Below are 24351 nucleotides of genomic sequence, written 5' to 3'. Positions count from 1 at the left end.
GTGTCTCATATCTCCAGTGACCTGAGTTCATTCCGGACCTTGGATGCTCTCTGCATGCAGTTGGTATGTTCTTCCACATCCAAGGTTGTGCAGCCAGAAGGTTAACTTGTCACTCTAAGTTACCTCAAGCGTCTAGGCCAGTGGTTCTCAAACTGCCCCCCTAAACTTACACTCCACCTTAAGCAATCCCTATGCCAGAAGTGCTCTGTGGGATTAGTAAGGGATTGCCTAAGGTGGTATGTGAGTGGGAAGGTTGAGAATCACTGCTCTAGACCCAATTGTTACTGAAATATTTGTCATTGGCCATTTCCTTTGGAGTTATGAAACTGTGCACATAACGAGTCAATTGGGGATAATTAAAACAGTGGTTTTCAAACTTTTTCTTCCCAATCACATACTAATCTCTGCACTTACGGCATAAGAATTGCTTCAGGTGGAATGTGAGTTTAGAGGGGCAGATGGTAGAATGTGGGGTAAGATGAGGGGACTGTGAGTAGAATCAGTGTAAATGGTGAGGACTCAGTGGGCTGAGAACCATTGACTGACCACTCTTTTTATGATCCATGAGCCAGACAAAGGGGAAAGTGTACATATTGTCCGCCATGACATCAGGCATTCGCCGGAACTGGATGCAAGCGATAATGAGAAATATACATCCTGCAAATACTCCAGATGTGACCAGGTTAGTGCCCAGGATGCATGTGAATGTCTGACACTCTCAAATGAGGGGCGTCCAACAGAATCTGATACAGAAGTCATGCTGAAATTATTTTTGACTGCTATTACCTGGTGCTTACCTCCACCTGTTCTTGCTCTCTGCAAAATGAGCTGTGGCGAGCTTGAGGCGGGGAAGAAATAAGTCTTCATCAACTGCACTTCAGTAGGAAACGTTTGTGTTGAGAGGCAGGTCAGAGAGAGTTGGTGCAATAACAGAGCCTTCCTGTAGCCCATTCTGCACTGGTCTCTAGTGGATCTGCGAGTGGAGCAACGTGTGGGAAATGGAGAACGGTAACCAAAAAATTCCGAGAACAGGGAAATTTGAAAAAGATTCGCCATTGATTCAGAGACATTTATGGGATTAAAAATTAGACCAAGAACTGCTATTGGTGCTGCTCTGCAGATATCAGTTCTGATCATTCCACTGTTTGAAGGAAGGAGGGCACACAGCATCTCTGTGAGAAGCTGTTCAGATACTGGATGAAGCCAGCAGAGGAACAAAGGATTGACCTTCCCTGTGACCGACAGCAGGGCCATTTTCCATCGGACCTCATTACAGTACTGGTTGGTGGTGGGGCTTCAATTTCAGAAAGTTGATCGTTTAACTTCTCCCTCTTCCCCAGCCCTTCTCTTGAAAGAAAACACTCCCAGCCTCTACAATCTTTGCAATCATTTTTTGTGTAGCTGTCCTGGACTTTCTCCATTATCCTACATCTTTCATGTTATGAGGTGACCAGAATTTAATACAATATTCCAGGCGTCATATCTCATATCCCTGCTTGCCCTGCTTGTTTATTAACCCCAGAATTGTGGACTTTTTCCATCAGCTCCCCAACCGCAACCCCCCTGCCCCCCATACCACCCTGAGGTGTTCAATGGCTTGTGCTCCCTTGTCTCCGACTTCCTCTACTCCTGCTGTCCTTTTGAAACAGAATTGTTTTTTCTATTAGCTTCTTGTAATTTATGTCATGTTCCCCTGCATTAAGCTTCATCTGCCATATACATGCCCATTCCAGCAGCTTATTTGTATCCTGCTTAGATCCATCACTGATCTCACCACAACTCACTCCGCTGCAAAATTTTCTGCCTGCATAGCTATAAAAATAGTGCTCACAGCCCCAGATCTAGGTTAATAATATCGATCAAAAAGAAAGCAATGATCTTAATCGTGTTCTGGGATGGGGTGGCACACCTCACAATCATCCAGTCCGACAGACAACCATCCACCGTGACTTTCTGTTGACTGTTACTTAGCCAACTTGCTATCGAGGTCTCACTTATGTGTTGCTCACGGATGTTGTGTCTTCAAGAAATCGGTTTTCCTCATTGACTGCATTGTCCTCATTGCATATATCAAAAAATTCTCACTCATTTGTTAATCATCATTTGTCCATATCAAATCCATTTTCCTTTAGCCGATTATTCAAATCTTTCCTGATTCACAAGTGTTCCCACTGCTGAGGTTGAATTGGCTTTGTAATTTAATGACCTTGAAGTTCTGTGTGGTGGCAGCAGGAGTGAGATCACATCCCTGCCACAGCTGAGCCTTTTAGAGAAGGTCCATTAAACCTCTCCATGAGTGGTCTACCTCCCTGGTTCATCTAACTGAGGAGAATCAAGAGATATGGGGTCAGTGCAAGACCAGCTACGATGTCTATTCAGGCATGAGGTTGAAAATTGCCTATTCCAGCTAGTTGTTATGTTATTATATAACCATATACAGCACAGAACAGGCCAGTTTGGCCCTACTAGTCCATGCCAGAACAAATCCCCACCCTCCTAGTCCCACAGACCAGCACTTGGTCCATAACCCTCCAATCCTCTCTCCTCCATGTAATTATCGAGTCTTTCCTTAAATGTAAATAACATCCCTGCTTCAACCACCTCCGCCGGAAGCTTATTCCACATTCCAACCACCCTTTGCTTGAAGAAATTTCCCCTCATGTTCCCCTTATAATTTTCCCCCTTCAATCTCAAACCATGGCCTCTGGTTTGAATATCCCCCACTTTTAATTGAAATCCCTTTTAAAATCTTGAACACCTCCATCAAATCCCCCCTCAATCTTTTACACTCCAGAGAAAAAAGCCCCAGGCTGCTCAACCTTTCTCTGTAACTCAAACCCTGACATCCTGTCAACATTCTCGTGAACCTTCTCTGCACTCTCTCTATTTTGTTTATATCCTTCCTATAATTTGGTGACCAAAACTGCACACAGTATTCCAAATTTGGCTCACCAATGCTTTGTACAATTTCATCATAAAATCCTACATCCGAATCTCTCCATGTGGTAAAAATATTCCCCTGAACTCTCATTATCACCCTCCACCATCTCCAGAACAATGACATTTACATCAGCCATTCTCAGCCTCAGGACTCTGCTCAGTGTTTATGGCCCCCTTCCCCATAAAGTGTCAAGTTTTGGTTTCTTCCATACTCTTCTGCCGACTACATAAAAAGCATAAGACATAAATGTTACATGAGGTGAAAAGAAAACAAGGCTTTTACATAAATGTGCTGGAGCTCCCAGGGTTATTTTCACTCCACTCAACACTGGAGACACTGAAGGAACGATTCCCATTTGAAGTCCAGAGCCACATTATGACCAGACTGTACGACGGTGGCAGATTTCATTCCCTAAAGGACATTAATGAATGAAACACTTTTTTTTCATGGTTTTCCAGATAATAATTCCTGCTGTGTTGAATTTCAACCTGATGCCTATGAATTAGCAAGTCAATAACTGTAAACTGACCATATAACTTTATAACAAAACCGTGTGCCCCCTGATGCAAGGACATCGATCTGAAATGTTAATTGTTTTCTTGCTATTTCTAGTTTTTTTTGTTTATAGTTTATTTTATTTTATTTGTGATCAAGTTTGCATTATCCCCACACCAAACAGATTCAATTTGGGACGGCATGGTTACCATAGCGGTTAGTGCAACACTATTGCAGAGCCAACGACCTGGGTTTGAATCCCACGCTGTCTGTTTGTCCATCTCCCCATGTCTGCATGGGTTTCCTCTGGGGACTCCCTTCAAAATGTATGGGGGTTGTAGGGTAATTGGGTGTAATTGGACAGTAGAGGCTCATAGGCTGACAGGGTCTGTTTGTCTACATTTAAATTTAAAGGCTACACTACTCAGTCACACTTGTTCCACGCATTCAGGATGAGATACTTCTTTCCTCCCATTGTTGAAGCAGCAAGTAGTTGAAGAAGATTGAAAGAGTGCTGTGCTGTATCAGAATGTACCCCTGATAGTTTTAACATTCAGTGATTGTAGGATTTTTTTGGTTTACCACAGAAGTTTGCCAGAAGAGAAGTTGAAGATGAGAACTTTGATTGAGGGTGCATCAATAAATGGGAGGCAGGCAGCACCATCCTCTCCTGGTGGATCTGGTTTAGAAGCTGAACAAAGGAAAAGCAGGGCTTGGGAGCGAAGGAAAGAAGGGCGTTCAAAAACATTTGACTGGGCAGACTTTCGTCCAGTGCAGCAGCAGTCTGGCAGAGGAGGTGTCCGCAGATCCACGCCTCAGTCTGCATCGGGTTCTGATGCAGGCAAGCACGAGCTGGAGCTGGACCGTGCACGTCGGCGGGAGGAAAGGCGCAGGCGATTTGAAACAACTTATTCAGATGATGCAAACAAGATGGAGGTGGATGGGGCTACAACATCCATCTGCCCAGACCCGAAGAATGTCAGTGTTGAAATCGAACATCAGTGGCAGCAAGTGGAATGCACTCTGGTGCGTGAGGAGAAACGAGTTCCCATTCTTACTCTGCAAGCTGCCAGTGAAGGGGCATCCCCTGCACAAGACCTGGCTTTACTGCTGGACAAGGAGGTAAGGAATCACAGAGATCACGCTGAGAGGGGAGCACACTCTGACTTTTCAAAATGTGAACGAGATTTACGTTAATCTCTCCAAAAATTAAAAAGGAATTAGAACAACACAAAAGAGGCTCCAATAGCTCAGCGGTTAGAGCACTGGTCTTCTCAACAGGGGGTCGCGAGTTCATTCCTCGCTGGGGCCTCGTTTCTGTGAGGGGCGCTAGACAGAGTGGAAATTCTCTGTCTTCCTCACAGTAGACAAAGTTAAAGAACTTTGAGTATGTTGCATCCTAAATGTGACAATAATGGAACCTTTGCAGTGGGCACCCTGTAAGCCCATTCTTTTTAAATTACACTTTTAAGATTTTGATTTTCCCATCAGAATGGGGAGGTGATGGGACAGGTTTGATGGAAGGGCCAGATGGCCCATTCTGGCTCCTAATGTTTAGGGATATATCCATTTCTAATAGTGTTATTTGCTAAAATTGTCTAAGTATTTCAAACACTGGCCAATTTGGGTTAGAAACCTGGAATTTAGAGTTCTTTGACTGACATTTACAGGATATTAAGGAGAACTGAAAACAACTCTTGAGTGATTTCTTGGGAGACTGAGACTGGAGAGCAGAATCTAAAAATGACAGCCACCTCATAAGTTTGAAGTTTGGAATATTTTTGCACAGTTTCCAAATGCTGCTCAGTCAACATTAATGTTAACTCTGAGATTGATACTTAACCAAATTCTGTGAAAGCATTTTGATAAATCCTGATCTCTTTGAATATTGGAAGTGGCTTTGTGAAAGTTTTACAGTCTGGTCTTCAAGCCTGCTATGAATTTCCCCATTTTTAAAAGCTTACTTGTTGTTTCTCTTTTTCCAGTTTTAACGTTCAAAATATATTAATTTCCAATTTCTGCATTAAACTGCATTTTTTTGGGTGCTTTCTCACAATTCCCCATTTAACAACTCTCACCCCGTGTCTTTTGATGTAGAATTTCTCAGCCTGGGGTCTGCAGACTACTTGTGGACTGAGGTGACCCCCTTTATGAGGCCACAACGACACAAGAACAAATATTATTGATGCATTAAACATGTTGGCAGCACGGTTAGTGTAGTGGTTAGCAAATGGTATTACAGAGCCAGCAGCCTTGTTCAAATCTGCTGCTCTCTCTCTATGTTGTCCCCATATCCTCGTGGTGCCCCAGTTTTCTCCCACATTCCAAAGACACACCGGGTAAGGACGTTAGTTAGTCACATGGGTGCATTTGGGCAGCGCGGGTTCATGGGCCTGGGGGCCTGTCACCTGCCATATCTCTAAAAAAATACAAATTAAATGTAAAAAAACGAGGTTGTAAATTTGATGACAAACATTGAAAATTCTCATATTTTCACAACAATGGTCTAGGAAGGAGTCCTCCCCACAATTGGTGGTCTGTGGGTTTGTTATAAGTGGTGAGTAGAAATTCTTTAGGTTGGTTCTGAGTGAAAAGATTGAGAATCAGTGCATTGGACTATTTCAAAGCGTCTTCCAGCTCAGACCTTCAGCAGCCCAGCATACGGCTCCAGTTTCCATCTTTACCCATCACCACTATCTGCAGGGCATGTTTTCAAGGCTTTCTGTGGATGGAGAATTTTTTCATTTCCTATCAAAGTGGCTGAATTTGCCCTTTACTTGGGACCCGTTACCTTTGCTAAAAACATGTTTCGACTGTATGCTGACACAAAAGGACACAAATCTGATTAAGTCCCAGCCACATTAATTCTGAGCAGGAGAGAAAAGTGACTCCTCCAAACCACTCTATTTGCCCATTGTAACTCATCTGGCTCTTGGATAACATATTTACCTCCACTTGCCACCATAGCAAGTTAGCCCAGATTTTGCTGCCTGGTCTCACAGAGTTACCTCATTCGGTTTCGACCCCTTCATCAAGTTGCAAAGCATGGAAACAGGCCTTTCAGCCTGACTCCTCCATGCTGACCCAGATGCTGAACTACACTGACCTCATTTTCTTTCATTGGCCCGTGTCTCTATTCCAGGGGATCTCAACCTTTTTCCCCCAATCACATACACCTTACAGACCACAGAGCATCTCTGGAAGTAAAAAAATGGTTGCAAACCTCTGCCCTATTTCTTTCCTCTTCATTTTCCAGTCCAAATGCTTTTTCAATACCATAATTGTACCCGGCTCTACCACCTTCACTGGCAGCTTGTGTGTACTCTGCACCCTCTGTGAAAAACATGTTAATCAGATCTTTAAATAATTCCCCTCTAATCTATCCATTGGTCTAGTTTTAGACGCCCCTATCTACTTTATCAATTCTCCTTCTATATATGTTGATAAAATCTCCCCCCAGCCTCTTGCACTTCAGGGAGAACCAGGTTTCTTCAGTAAAAGTTCACTTACATTTCAGAAGTTTTACCTCGTTCTCTTTATCTATTCTTCTATAATTTCAGTTATTCATCCCCTGTGTGAACTTGCTCTATAATAGAGCAAGTCTATGACAAACTTTACCTCAAGTTCAAGTTTATTAGCATCTGACTGAGTACATGCAAGAGGAAACGTTTCTCTGCACCACAATGCACATACATTCACACACATTACACACCACATAATAATCACATATATACATAAAGATTTAATTTGAAATCAGTATAAATGCATATTTTGGACTAATTTACTCAGTTACAGGAAACTGTTCACCTACCTCACAGCCTGCGGGAAGAAGCTATTTCCCAGCCTGGCAGCCTTGATTTTGATGCTCCTGTACCACCTTCCTGATGGTAGTGGGTCGAAGATGCTGGGTGCTGGATGGAAAGGGTCCTCAATCATTCTTTGGACCTCAACTCTGGGTCTTGTCCCTGTCCCAACTGTGGGAAGCTACAGGCATTCATTGTGTGATTCTGATCTCTACAGTTGGACAAGTTAAATCAGGAGGTCTCCAGGCTGGACAAAGAAAACAGAGAGCTGCAGAAGCAGTTGAAGGCAGCCCAGGAACGGGAGCACACTGCACGGGATGGCTATGTTCTGCAGGTAAGCAAATTGTAGGCCTGATGTTACCATTCAATCCAAGGTGAATAATACATTTTAAAATATTGTCTGCTCCTTCTATTTACATTTTTGTATTTAAATAATCAGTTTGGAACTTGGGTTTTGTGAGGGATGATTTTTTTAAAAATAATTTTATATCATGTGTTAAATCTCCAGACAATAAATGCTGCATTCTTTTCCAATATGCTCTTATTTAATTAATTTGTCAACTTTAATCAAGTTTATGGTCATCTGATGGCACAATTACAACCCAACAAAACTGTTCTCCGGTGTTCGGTGCAAAACGTGTGAAAACACACAGAAATATTTTGCCCATGTTTCAGCCCTGAGTCCTTCTTCAAGCAGAAACCTTTCTAACTGTATCTTAATATATATAAAATGAGGCCACCTCTCGTGCTTCCTTGGGCAGAGAATTCCACAGATTCACTACTTTGGGAGAAACAGTTCCTCTTCATTTTCATCCTAAATCTACTTCACCTGCCAGTAGAAACAACTTTTCTGCCTCTATCTTATGTAATTTCATAATTGTATATGTTGTATTCAGCTTGCATCCCATTCTTTTTTTTTTGAATATTTAATATTTTCCAGTCTCGAACTCAGTTATCAACATTTTCAGTGTCAATGTTCAGATGGTCGGCATTGATGACAATTTACAGTTGTTCATTTTATACAGTTTCTGCAGAGTTCAAGCTCTTTTTATCTCCCTTCCTCCCCAAACCCTATATTCAACACTAGACATTTAACTGATCACAATTACACAGGCAAAAAGAAGGTATGAGGAGTCTATAGCTAGTAAGGCAAAGGTGAATCCTAAGGGTTTTTACAGATACATGAACAGTAAAAGGAAGGTTAAAGATAGAGTAGGTCCACTGGATGATGGGACCAGAGAACTATGTAAGGAACTGTATGAGATGAGAGAGATATTAAACAATTTTTTCTTGTCTGTATTCACGAGGGAAAGGGACATTGGGCTATATGAGATAAGTGAGGCAAAGGGCTTAGTTATGGAGAGGATAGGGATTAGTAAAGCGAGGGTTTTGGAGCTTCTAGGGTCAATAAAGACGGATAAGTCTCCTGGCGCTGATGACATTTTTCCCAGGACTTTAAGGGAGCAAATAAATAGCGGAGGCACTGACAGTGATTTTTCAAAGATCACTGGAGGAAGATGTGGTACCGCGGGATTGGAGGGTTGCGAATGTAGTTCCGTTGTTTAAAAAAGGCATTAAGGGTAGGCCAAGTAATTATCGGCCAGTAAGTTTAACTTCGGTGGTGGGGAAGGTTATGGAGGGTATTCTTCGCGATAGTATATATGCATATCTGGATAGGCAGGGATTGATTAGGGGCACCCAGCATGGGTTTGTAAAGGGAAAGTCATGTTTGACGAACCTTGTTGAGTTTTTCGAGCAGGTGACAAAAAAAGTGGATGAAGGTAGGGCGGTTTTATAAAGGCTTTTGATAAGGTTCCGCGTGGTAGGTTAATAAGGAAAGTTCAGTCACTAAGTATTCGAAGAGAAATTGTGACATGGGTTCAGAGATGGCTGGAGGATAGTCAGAAGAGGGTCATGGTGGACAACTGTCTTGTCAGGATGGAAGCATGTGACAAGCAGGGTGCCTCAGGGATCGGTGCTGGGTCCCTTGTTGTTTATCAATAATTTAGGGGAGGGTGTGGTTAACTGGATAAGTAAATATGTGGATGATATGAAAATAGGGGGAGCAGTGGATTGTGAGGAAGGTTTTCTTGGGTTACGGAAGGATTTGGTTTGTTTGGAAGAGTGGGCTGAAAGATGGCAGATGGAATTCAATGTAGACAAGTGCGAGGTGTTGCATTTCGGTAAAAATAACCAGAATAGGACATATGCAGTTAAGGGAGGGGGGCATTAAGGCAAGCAGAAGAACAGAAGGACCTGGGTGTTACGGTACAGAGTTAATTGAAGGTGGACTCCCATGTAGATAGGGTGGTTAAGAAGGCATATGGTCTGCTGGCCTTCATAAATCATAGTATATAGGACTTGATAGAGGTTTTTAAAATTACGAAAGGAATTGATAAACTAGACAAAAACAGACTTTTTCCCCTGAGGGCAGGGGAGATTCGAACTAGAGGGCATGAATTAAGGGTAAGGGGGGAAAACTTTAAGAGAAGATGCTTTTTCACTCAGCGAGTGGTGGCAGTATGGAATGATCTTCCAAAAGAGATAGTTGTGGCAGGGTCCCTTCTGTCATTCAAGAGAAGGTTGGTTGTATACATGGAGGTGAGGGGGTTGGAAGGTTATGGGCATTGAGCGGGACGGTTTGAGCTAGTGGAGTTGTTCAAGTGAACCGGTGCGGACTCGAAGGACCGACATGGCCTGTTTCCATGCTGTAAATAGTTATATGGTTATATGTTTATAGGACGCTAAAGACATTTTCAACATAGGGGCAAAACTTGTATCGGGATTTGGTAGATTTGTCACGGCACGGTGCTCAGAGCCCAGGCTGCTTTCTTTTCTTGACTTTACCTGGTTGGGATGAGTTGGGCCCTCCATGCGCCCCCCGCCCCCCCCCCACAAAAGGCTGAGGAGTAGGCAGGTAAGGCGGGGCGGCGAAACATGACAGTCTACCTATAGTTGTGCTCCCATTAAATTTAAATATAACCATATAACCATTTACAGCATAGAACAGGCCAGTTCGGCCCTACTAGTCCATGCGTTAACAAATTCCCACCCTCCTAGTCCCACTGACCAGCACCCGGTCCATACCCCTCCAGTCCTCTCCTCTCCATGTAACTATCTAGTCTATCCTTAAATGTAACCAATGATCCCGCCTCAACCACGTCTGCCAGAAGCTCATTCCACATCCCCACCACCCTTTGCATAAAGAAATTTCCCCTCATGTTCCCCTTATAATTTTCCCCCTTCAATCTTAAACCATGCCCTCTAGTTTGAATCTCCCCCACTCTTAATTGAAAAAGCCTATCCACATTTACTCTGTCTTTCCCTTTTAAAATCTTAAACACCTCTATCAAGTCTCCCCTCAATCTTCTACGCTCCAGTAGAACGTTACCAATATGTTTGCCAAATTTTTTTGAAAATGTCGTATTTTTTCCTTAACTTGTAAGTGATTTTTTTCCAGGAGAATATAGCTTTGCATTTCCATGTTCCAGCGAGTAATGGTCAGGCAGGAGTCGGATTTCCAGGTAACCGCTATGTACTTCCTGGCCACTGCCAATGTGATCATTACAAATTGGATTTGAAATTTGAACAGGTTCATCGTAAGTCTTATGTCCATTATATTTCCCAACAGGAACAACTCAGGGTCCTGCGGGAATTCTTTGCCTATGATTTTTCCTAGGACTTGACCTAGTTCCACCCAAAGGGTCTCACCTTGGTGCATGTCCAGGTTGTATGCACAAAGGTTCATGTCTCAATGCTGCATCTAAAACATTGATCTGATAATTCTGGTTTAGATCTGCTCGATTTTTTGCAGTGTCAGATACAGCTGGTGTAGAAAATTTGTACTACACCAGCCTGTACCGTGTGTTGATGGTTGTAGTCATGCTGGTTCTTCCACTTCGAGCAAGAGATACATTGTTGAGATGAACTTTTGTGTGTTCCCTCTTTGAATCATGGCCTCTATGTTGCTGCATTTTGGCAGGGCCATAATTGGACCTAATTTGTCTTGTAGAAAAGATCTTATCTGAAGGTAACAGTGGATTGTCTAGTTTGATAAATCATATTTATGCCTGAGTTTTGTGAATGACATTAGGAGCCCCTCCTCCTAACAGTCCTCTATGCACCTGATGCTGTTCCAACACCAGACCCCTCTCATTCCTGGTTTGTGTCAGATGCATTATACTCAACAGTCTGCAAATATTGTCCGCTGCCTCTCTCTTTTGCACAAAGCCTCCTTGGTTTTTGTTTATTAAGTTTTGGCAAATATTTTGCCAATTAATCACCAGGGTTTTGGCAAGTATTTTATAGTTTGTATTTAACAGTGAGATAAGTCTATAGGAGGACAGCAATAGTGGATCTTTGTCTTTTTTGAGTATCGTCGTAATGATTGCTGTTGAAAAGGATTCTGGGAGAGTATGGGTCTCCATTGCCTGGTCCACCACCTCCATATAGAGAGGCTTCAGTAAATCTTTAAATTCCTTATAAAACTCAGGTGGAAACCCATCCTTCCCTGGTGACTTATTAGCCTGCAGTGAGTTCAGTGCTTTCTCTTATCTCTTCCTCTCCTGTTCTTCTGGGTCCAAATTTGGAAGCTCTTATTTGGACAGGGACCCTTTGACCTTATCAGATCTCCCCTGTTAGCTCTGATTTGTATAGACCCTCATAAAATTCTTTGAAGGTCTAATTGATCTCTTTTGGTTTATACAAGATCCTGCCATTCCCAGCTTGAATTGCATTGATCGGCCTTGAGGCCTGTTCTGTCCTCAACTGTCAAGAGAGGATTTTATGATCTCTCTCTTCCAGTTTGTAGTATTTTTGTTTTGACTGTATTATGGCCTTTTCCACACTATACGTTTGAAGCGTATTGTATTAGAGCCCTGTCGTGGTCCTCTGAGCCTGATTTCTGATACTCCTTTTCTGTGAGTAATTTCTTGTTCCAATTCATCCACCTCCCTCATATTCTTTCTTCACTGACTTGGAGTATCCAATTACCTGGCCTCTCAAATATGCTTTGAGGGTGACCCATAGGAGAAATTTATTTGGATTAGAGGTACAGTCTTGCTGAACATCTATCTGCGCTCTTAACAAATCTCGGGCTTCTTTAACAGCAACGTATTAAGACACTATCTGTATACTGTATCCTGCTCACCTGGCATTTCTATTGTTAATGTCAGGATTAAATGATCTGAGAGGAGTCTCACTGTGTACTCAGCCTCCATGATTCTACCCTCTTTGTGGGCTGAAGCCAAGAAAAAATCGATTCTAGAGTAGGAGTCATTTTGTTTTGAGTAGAAGTAATAATCCCTCTCCCTCAGATGTTTCCACCTCCACACATCTGTCAAATTCAGCTCCTTTGAATAGCCAATGGTAGCCCTCACCGCCTTTGCTTTAACTATTTTCTTTGTTGACTTATCTAAGACAGCATCCAGACAAAAATTAAAATCTTCCCCATTCAGAATGTTCTCCTTTCCTTCTGTCAATCTTAGGAAAGTGCCCTGTAGGAACATTTTGTTGCCAAAGTTGGGGACATATACATTTAATAGGGTCCAAGATTCTGAATCTATCTGACAGTGCACCATTAAAATCTGCCCATTTTGTCTGTGGTCACATTCTGCCCTCTCACCAGAACACTCTTCCCTATCAAAATTTCCACCCCCCTTTCTTGCGAGCTGAACGATGATATTACCTGACCCACCCATCCCCTTTTTAGTTTTTGATGTTCCCACTCCATTAAATGTGTTTCTTGGAGAAAGACCAGAACAGCTCCCATTTGTTTCATGTGCTCCACGACTTGTTTCCTCTTTACCAATCCATTCAAACCATTAATATTAAAACTATCATATTTTATGCTCTTGATCATTGCCCCGGGAACCCCCAGATTTGTGTACCCCCATATCTCCACTGTCTCATGTCTGTCCTTGCCCAATCTTATTCCTCCAACCGTCCACTTCCCGACACAGGGCTGAGGTCTCCCACATCCCCAGGTGAGTTGCTCACACCGCCTGTCGTGCTGCGCTCCTGGGCACTCTTCGCTCATTGTCTTCGATGAGGAGGGATGCAGCGCATGCTGCATCTCAAAGCTCGGATCCTTCTGCGGGCCCCTCATTTCCTGACACTTGGCCAGAGACCATTCCATCGCTCATCTCTCCTCCCCAAGTCGGTCTTACCTCCTGCTGTAGACTTGGGCGAGCCTTGTTCGTTCTCAGCGGGTCGGGACTTCCAATGATGGGACCTCCCGGACTTGGACTTATCATCGCCATCTTGGCCTCCACGAGGCGGGCTCGATCAGGTGCTGACCGTTCCTCCCACCTTGTTGGCTGCCTTAACTTGTTTGATGCTCTTTTTCCCCATTTTAGCAAGGTAGAGGCTTTTATTTGTCCACTTTTGTCATTTTTGATGTTCTTTTTTGGACTTTTTGAACCGTTTTTAATTCTTCTGCTCTGGGAGCTCTGGGGGTCAACGTCTTACTGCTTGCTCGCTCCTCATCACATGACCCGCCTCCCATTCCTCTGAATTCCAGTGAATAAAGTCTCAGATAACTTGATCGCTAGTGTATGGGTTTTTCTCGATTGGAATTGTTTCTAGGAATCTGAAAGTTTGTCATCAATCTTCTCTCACACTGCTCCAATTAACAAGCAGCGGTTATTTGCAGCACGGAAGAGGACAACAGTGAAGGAATCTTTCAGATCAGCAATATCTTTGATCCAGTATCACCAGAGATGTGGTACTCTGGAGTTGCTTTCAGACAACAGGAGCACAACTCACCATCGTCAGTCTGGCCAAAGGTCTAAAAGCTAAACTGAGATCTCCAAAAGAGGCTTGCTGCTCAGTACTGGCATCAAACTCCACACAACCAGCATATGCAGACTTTCAATCAAAACTACCAGGAAGCAAATAGTTCCATCCAAAGGCATAGATGGAAGGACAAACATTGCAGGGACAACTGAGTTCCAAGAGGCAAGAAGGAACAGGTTCGAGAAACAAGGACAAGAAATTTAAAGTATCAAGGAATGTAAATTACATGAAGGATGTTACTTTGGAAAGGGTGCAGTGATTCACCAGCATAGGAGCAGACAAAGGCTATTTAGCTTGTTGAGTCTCCCTGCCCTTTCTTCATGAGCTGTTCCATTTTTCCACTCATCCCCACTGCTTGGACTTCTCCCCTTAACCTTTGATGCCCTGTCTAATCAAGAACCCATCAATCTCTCACTTAAATACATCCAGAGACCTGCCACCATGGGAAACAACCTTTCTACATCTACTCTATCCACAGCTTTCAACATTTGAAGTGTTTAACTGAGATTCTGATTTCAGATTGATTGTCAGAGTACATACATGATATCACATACAACCCTGAGATTCCTTTTTATGTGCGCAAGGCAGAATGACCACTTACTGGTGGTGCAAAAAAATTACACGTAAACAAACAAAGAACTGCAAACAGATAATGAATGTAAACTGACTGTGCAATACAGAGAAAATAAAAAGAATCAATAAAGTCCACAAATAAGTCCTTAAACGAGCCCCTGATTGAGTTTGTTGTTGAGGAGTCTGATGGTGGAGGGGGGAGCAGCTGTTCCTGAAGCTGGTGGTGCGAGTCTTGTGACACCAATACCTCTTTCCTGATGGCAACAGTGAGGACAGAGAGCATTCTGGATGGTGAGGATCCTTGATGCTTACTGCTGCTCCCCGATGGCAGCGTTCCCTGTACATGTTGTTGTTGGTGCACCGTTCAGCTAAGATTTTAATCCTCTGTTCTGCCTCATTACCTTCCTTTATACAACCCTCAACTGTGGTATCGTCAGCAAATTTGTAGATGGTGTTATTGTCGTACCAGCCACACAGTCGCAGATGTAAAATTATTAGGTCAGGGGGCTAAGAATGCAGCCTCCGGTACTGATGGAGACTGTGGAGGAGATGTTCTTACCAATCCTCACTGATTGGGGTCTGGAGGTGAGGAAATCCAGGATCCAATTACACGGTGGGGTGTTGAGTCCCAAGTTTTGGAGTTTGCTGATCAGTTTTGAGTGGATGATGGTGTTAAATATTGAACTGTAGTCGATCAGAATCATTCAGGGGTTTTGGTGTCTCCCATACCAGACCGTGATGCAGCCACTCAGCACACTTTCCACCGCACATCTGTAGAATACCAAGGTTTCCCAAGGTATTTTATACAGTGAAAGAAAGGGAAGGACCAATTTGTTCTCTAAGGACAAAGGAGGGAATTTATGCATAGAGCCAGAGGAAGTTGGTGAGGTTCTTCAAGGGGAGTCAATTGTTGATCTCCCTCGGGTGAATAAATACCCAAGCACATCTTCAACACTTCACTGCAGCAATCCATTGTTCCCAAAGGGTTCAAGATAGCCACTATCATCCGAGTATCAGAGGGCAACAGAAACAGGCCTCAATGACTACCGCCCTGTGACACTAACCTCCACTATTATGAAATGCTTCATGCGTCTGGTGATGGAATGATTAAAGCACACCTCCCAGAAACACTGGATCCATTTCAGTTTGCCTATTTCCAACCCACCTGGAGAACGACACCTCATGCGCCAGGCTGCTGTTCATCAACTTCAGCTCGGTGTTTAATACAATCATTCCCCAGAGGCTGGTGGAGAAATGCTCCTCGCTTGAACTCAATACCTCTCTCTGTAACTGGATTCTGAACATCCTAATGGAAAGATCACAGTCTGTCCTGGTTGGCAGAAAGTCGAGCACTGCTCCTGTTCACGCTACTGACCCATGACTGCATTGTCAAATCCAGCTCCAACAGTGTCATCAAGTTTGCATATGATCCAACAGTAGTTGGTCTCATCAGCAACAACGATGAGTCGCACTGCAGAGAAAAGGTGGAAATTCTTGTGAAATGGTGTGAGAGGAACAATCTGAGTCTCAACGTGGACAAGAAGAAGGAGATGATCATGGACTTCAGGAGGACCAGGAATGACCACCCTCCATTAAACATCAATAGCTTGGTAGTGGAGCGAGAAGAGAGCACCAGTTTCCTTGAATTCTGCACAAGAAGTGACCTATCGTGGACACATATCATCTCCTCACTTGTTGGGAAGGCGCAGCAGTGACTGCACTTCCTGAGAAGACCGAAGTGGCCGTGGCTACCAGCCACCATTGTGACAACTTTCCACAGGAGCTCTATCGAAAGCATCCTGGCTGGCAGCATCACAGTGTGGTATAGTTGCTGTAGAAAAGTGGATTGGAGGCCAATCCACAGGACCATAAGAGCGGCAGAGAGTATCAATTGGGTCTCCCTCCCTCCCCACCACTCCCCCCCCCCCACCCTCCTCATCAACGTGATCTACTGGAATTGTTGTTTGAAGAGGGGCAGCAAAATCGTTGAGGATTCCTACCACCCTGCACATAGCATCTTTCAGCTGCTCTGCATTGGGAAAGGATCAGAGCCAGCACCACCAGGCTGAGGAACAGCTTCCTCCCACGGGCAGTGAGAATGCTGAACGACCAAAGGCATTGCTCACACTGACCATCCAAGACTCGCATATTTACTAAAGAATCTCTTTATTTATTTGTGTACATGTATATTTGTCCTGCGTATGTATTGTTTGTCTGTATGTGTGTTACGTCTGGTTGTGTGTCTGCATATTTTACACCAAGGACAGGAAAACACTATTTCATCAGGTTGTAACCAGTACAATCGGATGATAATAAACATGAACTTGAACAAATGTTGGTGGCTTGGATAAAATATTTTCCTCTTGAGTTCGTTAAGTAATATTCCTTCTAGTATTAAGAGCAGTCACACTGTCATTCCAAAGTCGGACAACCCAATTAAATTGAAAAATATTTATAATTGGCGCAAGCAAAAATGGGGCCTTTAATATTAAGGCTGTTCGCTGACATACTGGTAAAAAAGATTGGCTGGGGTGAACACCCTTAACATCTGACAAAGGGATTCAAGGCAGCTAATGAGTCGCACTGCAGAGAAAAGGTGGAAATTCTTGTGAAATGGTGTGAGAGGAACAATCTGAGTCTCAACGTGGACAAGAAGAAGGAGATGAGAATATCGCTATTCTCAGTAATTCAATGAAGGGGAGACCAAGAGGATTCATCAAGATCTATAGATGTGGCCACTTACTTGACCTTCAATGGAAGCTGATTATTAAAGATTTAGGTCGCATGGGAGCCAACACTCAGTTTATGAACCTCTCCACTTACTTGTGTACAGACTTGTTAATGGTAATTGAAAACAGCACCCATCCCTAACTTGAGGCGTGAGAAGCAGGGAGACCCACCTGCATTTTAGCATCACAATGGGCATTTTCTTGGGCTCTTTGGATAGGGATGGATGTGGTTTCTGTTTAGGGTTCAATGATATATTTTTTGCATCCCTTGTCTTTGCCAACAATGTCTTGTATGAAGTTATAGCCTAGCCAAGGCACTGAGATCCAGTTTGCAAAGCCCTGCCAAAGACGTTCTCTCCGGGCCAGAAGCTGGAACTTTCTCTTTCTTATCATGGACTCGCAAAACTTGACAAACCATTCATTCTTTCCATCATTGTCGTGTATGTACAGAGTCTGTATTTATCCCCTCCCCCTCATCACTCCCCACCAACCCCCCATGCAATTTAACATACAGTCGTAATTAATGTTTAAGCAGACACAGCTGTATCTTTCTTAAAGACTCCTCTTCAGTGAAAGTCAGTAAAAGAATCTCACAAAGACATATAACCATATAACAGTTTACAGCACGGAAACGAGCCATAACGGCCCTTCAAGTCCGTGCCAGTTCACTTGAACAACTCCACTAGTTTCCCCCTCCAACTCTCTGCCCATAACCCTCCAACCATGTACACATCCAACCTTCTCTTAAATGACAAAAAGGACCCTGCCTCAACTTGACAAGGAAAAGTGAATTGTCACATACCAAAACATTCATATCTGTCTACCAATTGTACATATAGCCATAAAGTGCAGAAATACACAACTCTGCCAATCTGTCAAAAAACCTTGGGGCCTTGAGGTTAATACCAAGAAAAGCCAGGTTTTTCTATGGTTTACAAAAGTAATTCTTATGTTTTTAATGTTGGAAGTAGATGGCATTTTAATGGTTGTTTATTTAGGAATTTTCGGGGCCAGATTTAATCTCTGGGTAGGGACTTATGTGAACAGCTGGAGGGCAGTCTCCCATTTGAGATCCACTTCTTACCTTGACTCCACTGTTCTCTGGTTTTGAATGAGGACTCCCCGAATATTTTAGTCAGGTTAGATTAAATTATTCAGAGGAGGGTGGAGAATTGTATTCAGGGAGGGAGAAGTATATTGATATTCTTGGGCATGTTGATATTGGGGTAGGGGCTTTGGGTCTTTTGAATGATCTTAAGATGGATAAGTCTCCAGAGCCTGGGAGGATAAACCCAGGACACAAAAGGAGGAGGCCACTGGGAGTTGGACTAGCAAGGTATCAGAAGACTGGACAGAGCTGATGTTTTTCAAATGTTCAGGATATGGGGGTAACCCAGAAAATTATAGGCTGCTGACCCTTGGATCAGTGTTGGGGAATTATTGGAAAAGGTTCTTTGGGATACGATAGCATTTGGAAAAGGATCAGCCTTTTGGGAGTTTTCATTGTGGCTTTGTCCATGGGAGGACATGTATTTGCAAATTTGAACCTATGTGAGGAAATGATAAAGGTGCTTGATGTTTGCTACATGAACTTTAGCACAGCATTTGATAATGGTTGGTCCAGAGGTGACTTGGTTAATTGGATACAAAATTGGCTTGGACAGGAGAGAGTCGTGGTAGAGGGGTGTTTTCCTGATTGGACATCTGTGACCAGTGACGTTCCACACGGACCAATGCCGACACCTCTGTTCTTTGTGAGATATCTGTTTATTTATTTATCTGTCTATCTATTTATATATTTACGATTTGGGCAAAAGTATCTGATTAGTAAATATGCAGATTACATGAAAATGGTTGGACGTGGATAGTGAGGAAGGTTTATCAAAATATAAACCAGGATATGGATCAGTTGGAATAAATGGCAGAGGACATGTTGCATTTTGGCAAGTCCAATGCAAGAGGAAAGTGTGCAATGAATGGGAGGACCATTGGAAGAATTGATGAAGAGGGATTTGGGGTGAAAGTGGCAACACAAATGGATGGGGTGGTGTGCTTGCCTTCATTGGTCGAGTATAAGAGTTGGGAAGATGCATGGCAGTTTTACAGAACTTTTGTCAGGTCACCTTTGGAATGTTGTGTGCAGTTCTGGTCATTGCATTAGTAGAAGGATGTGGAGGCTTTGTGAGGTGCAGAAAAGAGATTCAATAGGATTAGAGAGTATGAGCTATAAGGAGAGATTGGATTATTTTCTCTGAAGCATTGGAGGGTGAGGAGTGACCTGATGGAAGTGATCATATGATGAGAGGCATAGATAGGGCAGGTGGTCAGTCTTTTTCGCAGTGAGGAAATATCACTCCCCAGAGTACACAGGTCTAAGAGAGAGCGAGTGTTTAAACAAGATGAACAAGGCGAGTGTGTGTTTGTACAGAGTGGTGGGTGCCTGGAATGTGCTGCTGGGGAAGTGGTGGAAGCTGATGCAACAGCAATGTTTAAAAGGCATTTGGACAGCAGATGAACAGGCAGAGAATGGAGGGCCATGTGCTGGCAAGTGTCCTGCACAGATGTGAGCCAAAGGGCCTGTTCCTGTACTGATCTGGTCTATGTTTAACAGAAGACATTAAGAGCAAAAGCACCATCAGATTCCAAATGAAGAACAGAGAAAATAGACACGTGCAGGAAATATCAGCTATTCAGGGATCAAGGGAAACAATAAAATTTGAAAACAAGAATTTAGAAAATCAGTCTGGGCAGGCTAAATAACATCAGTATTCAGTGTGGTACCAGGAAAGAAATTCTCTTTAGAAACTGATAGCAAAACAATTTTATGAAATGGAATTGATCCAAGGCAAAAGATGAGGGTTACAGGAGAGAAGGTATTCACAGTGAAGGAAAGCAACAGCTTGAATACTTCGATGTCAAGTTGCCAACAATTTCATTGGAGAACAGCCAGGAAACGTAAGAAAAAGAAATAATCATTCAAAGTTAATGCAGCATATTAAAGATCTTAGTTACAAGAAAGTAAAGCTAAAGTGCAGATAGAAGGAGTTGGTTATTCAATTGATAAAAGGCTAACTGCGGAACTCGAGCTAATTTCACATTTAGAGCATGGATGTGAAAGGTCAACTGGTGTACTCAGGCAAACTAAAAATGTTTTAAGATAAACGTGCAGAACTAAAAGAGGCCAAAAAGGTAAATGAAAATGTTAAAGCCAAAAAACACAAAACTCACTGAAGCCCTCGTTAAGATAACTGCTCTGGGGAGTAGCCTGGCAGAGGCATAGAAGAAAGTGGAGAAACTGTGCTCAGCCAGTTCCAACACAAATAGTATGAGCTGGAGAGAACACTTTCAGTTTCAATTATCAATTTACTGAACTTTGACTTAGTAATGAGGAACTCAAACTACAAATTGATAAACTATGAAGCTTCAGGTTTCTAAAACTGTTCAACAGTGAGAACTGCAGATTCAGATTTATTGTCAGAGTACACGCATGACATCACATACAACCCTGAGATTCTTTTTCCCAGAATTACCACCAATTGGTAGTGCAAAAAAAACGTGCACAACGTACATGTAAACAAATAATGAATGTAAACTGACTGTGCAATACAGACGGAATAAAAATATCAATAAAGTGCAGAAGTAAGAGAGTCCCTGATTGAGTTTGTTGTTGAAGAGTCTGATGGTGGAGGGGTAGCAGCTGTTCCTGAACCTGATGGTGCGAGTGTTGTGGAACTTACACCTCTTTCCTGATGGCAGCAGCGAGAACAGAACATGTGCTGGGTGGTGTGAATCATTGATGATTGCTGCTGCTCTCCAATGGCAGTGTTTCCTGTAGATGTTCTCGATTGTGGGGAGGGTTTTGCCTGTGATATCCTGGGCTGTGTCCACTACCTTTTGGAGGACTTTATGCTCAGGGGCATATGGCGTCCCCCTACCAGACCGTGATGCAGCCAGTCAGCACACTTCCCCCCATAACTCTGTAGAAATGTGCCAGGGTTTCTGATCATCGTACCAAACCTCTGCAAACTCCTGAGAAAGTAGAGGCGCTGACGTGCTTTCTTCACGATGCCATTAGTGTGTTGGGTTCAGGAAAGATCCTCCAAAATGGTGACTCCCAAGAGCTTAAATTTTCCCACCCTCTCCACCTCTGATCCCCCAATGCTCACTGGATCGTACACCTCTGGCTTTCCCTTTCTGAAGTCAACAATCAACTCCTTAGTTTTGGTCACATTGAGTGCGAGGTTATTCTTGGTACACCTTTCGACCAAATTTTTAGTGTCCCTCCTGTATGCTGACTCATCACTTTTCTTTATACAACCAACTACATGGTATTATCAGCAAATTTGTAGATAATGTTATTGTCGTACCAAGCCACACAGTCATTGGTGAAGTGAGTAAAGCAGGGGACGAAGAACGCAGCCCTGTGGTGCTCTGGTACTGATGAGGTTGTGGAGTAGATATTCTTACCGATCCTCATTGATTGGGGTGTGGAGGTGAGGAAATCCATGATCCAATTACACAGTGGGGTGTTGAGGCCCAGGTCTTGGAGTTTGCTGATCCGTTTTTTTTTTAATTTTTTATTTTTCACACCATAGATCACATTAGCCATGATGTACACTTTTTCTTTTTCACACATATACAGTGACTTTTTCTCTCCCCCCCCCTCCCTCCTCCCAAGCCACCCCCCCACCACCCCCTCTCATCCATTTTAGGTATACAATCTAGGTTGCATTAAACCCGTCAGACAATGTTGTCATTCAACAAAAATACACCAGAAATTCTACTGAGTCCATTCTTTTCTTTCCTTCTCCTTCCATCAACTTAGGTAATGTTTGTCCCCGGTAGGTTTTCGCTATTGTATTTAATGTAAGGCTCCCATACTTGTTCGAATATTTCAATATTATTTCTTAAACTATATGTTATTTTTTCTAATGGAATACATTTATTCATTTCTATATACCATTGTTGTATTTTCAAATTATCTTCCAATTTCCAGGTTGACATAATACATTTTTTTGCTACGGCTAGGGCTATCTTAACAAATCTTTTTTGTGCATCCTCCAAATCAATTCCAAATTCTTTGTTTTTTATGTTACTTAGGAGAAAGATCTCTGGATTCTTTGGTATATTGTTTTCTGTTATTTTATTTAATATCTGATTGAGATCATCCCAAAATTTTTCTACTTTCTCACATGTCCAGATTGCGTGAATTGTTGTTCCCATTTCTTTTTTACATCGAAAACATCTATCAGATACTGTTGGGTCCCATTTATTTAACTTTTGAGGTGTAATGTATAGCCTGTGTATCCAGTTATATTGTATCATACGTAGCCTCGTATTTATTGTATTTCTCATCGTTCCAGAGCATAACTTCTCCCATGTTTCCTTCTTTATCTTTATGTTTAAATCTTGTTCCCATTTTTGTTTAGTTTTACCATTTGTTTCCTCATTCTCCTTTTCTTGCAGTTTAATATACATATTTGTTATAAACCTTTTGATTATCATTGTATCTGTAATCACATATTCAAGGTTACTTCCCTCTGGTAAACTCAAATTGCCTCCTAATTTGTCCTTCAAGTAGGATCTCAGTTGGTAATATGCCAAGTGTGCTGATCCGTTGTGAGGGGATGATGGAACTACAGGCCCTTGATGTTGTGCTCACTCATATATTCCTTAAAATAATTACTAAACCCTCCCTACCCTGGAGCCCTCCATCCACGTGCCTATCCAAGAGTCTCTTAGATGCCCCTAATGTTTCAACCTCCGCCACCATCCCTCGCAAGGCATTCCAGGCACCCACAACTCTGTGTAAACAACTTACCCTGTTGTCTCCCCTAAACCCCTCCCTTTCCTATATGTCCTCTGCTGTATGCTCTTCCTGTCGTGGGAATCAGGTGCTGGCTGTCCATCCTATCTATGCCTTTCATAATCTTGTAGACCTCTATTAAGTCCCCTCATCCTTCTTTGCTCCAAAGAGAAAAGTCCCAGCTCTGCTAAATTTGCCTCATAAGAGACTTATTTTTTAATTCAGGCCCCATCCTGGTAAATCTCCTCTACACCCTCTCCATAGCTTCCACATCCTTCCTGTAATGAGGTGACCAGAAATGAACAAAATACTCCAAGTGTGCTCTCCCCATAGATTTGGAGAGTTGCAATATGACCTTTCAATGTTTGAACTCAATCTCCTGTTAATGAAGCCCAACATCCTATAGACCTTCTAAACTATCCTATCAGTCTTGAGGGATGATGTTACGTGTTAAATGCCAAACTGTAGTCATATTCCAGGGCTTTGTGTAGAGTCAGCGAGTTGGCATCCACTGTAAACCTGTTCCTACGATAGCCCATCCATGTCAGTGCTCAGACAGGAGCTGATATGCTTCAACACCAGCCTAGAAGCTGATAGAAACAGTCAAAGAATTTAAAATTGTGCTACAACATTTTAAACCAGGCCGTCGAACCAACATTACATACACTGAATGTTGAGCTTGCTGTCTGCAGTTCATCTTGCCCTAAAAACCACACAATGGGGTCTCATGTAAGAAGTACAGACCTGATAACAAAAGTTGTTTGAGCAGAATCAGATGTCTTCCATTCTCAAGAAAGCCACTCATTAAACGTACCTGCATGGTGAACCAGTTGAAAAGGACTTTTTTTTCCATGTCCATTCAAAGCAGAAGAAATGTCATGGTAGTGAAGAAACATTTGTAGCTTTGAAGGTGGAAGAGCAGCATTTAGACATTTGATGAGAACTGAAATGGAACTCCAGGGTAGTTTGACCAAAAGTGCCTTTGAAGCTTCAATTGAAAATAACGCAATCTTCAGAAACACTGAAATTAATTGAAGACAGGCAGCCAATTGGGGATGTTATGACCAAATGCACGAGCAAACAGCGAGAAGTTGGAGGGACTCGGTAGGTCAGGCAGGGAAATGGCCAGTCAACGTTTCAGGTTGGAACCCTTTATGGAGATATTTTTGAAACGTGCCCCATGTCCTAAAGTCAATGATCTGGTTTTTA

General features: G+C 42.8%; 1 protein-coding gene across 5 annotated transcripts in view; it reads left to right on the top strand.

Annotated features, from left to right (window-relative positions):
- LOC138758823 (myosin phosphatase Rho-interacting protein-like) overlaps positions 1-24351 on the top strand; it is a 260679-nt gene that overhangs the window by 215865 nt on the left and 20463 nt on the right. For all 5 annotated transcript variants that reach the window (XM_069928231.1, XM_069928232.1, XM_069928233.1 and 2 more), the window contains 3 exons: positions 573-682; positions 4024-4558; positions 7457-7573. In XM_069928231.1, coding sequence (XP_069784332.1) covers positions 573-682; positions 4024-4558; positions 7457-7573 — 762 coding nt within the window. The remainder of the gene's footprint in view (positions 1-572; positions 683-4023; positions 4559-7456; positions 7574-24351) is intronic.

Source organism: Narcine bancroftii, chromosome 3 (genome assembly GCF_036971445.1).
Source record: "Narcine bancroftii isolate sNarBan1 chromosome 3, sNarBan1.hap1, whole genome shotgun sequence".
Taxonomy (NCBI): Eukaryota; Metazoa; Chordata; class Chondrichthyes; order Torpediniformes; family Narcinidae; genus Narcine; species Narcine bancroftii.
The sequence above is the reverse complement of the archived record's forward strand: the minus strand, read 5'-3'. Positions and strand labels throughout refer to the sequence as shown.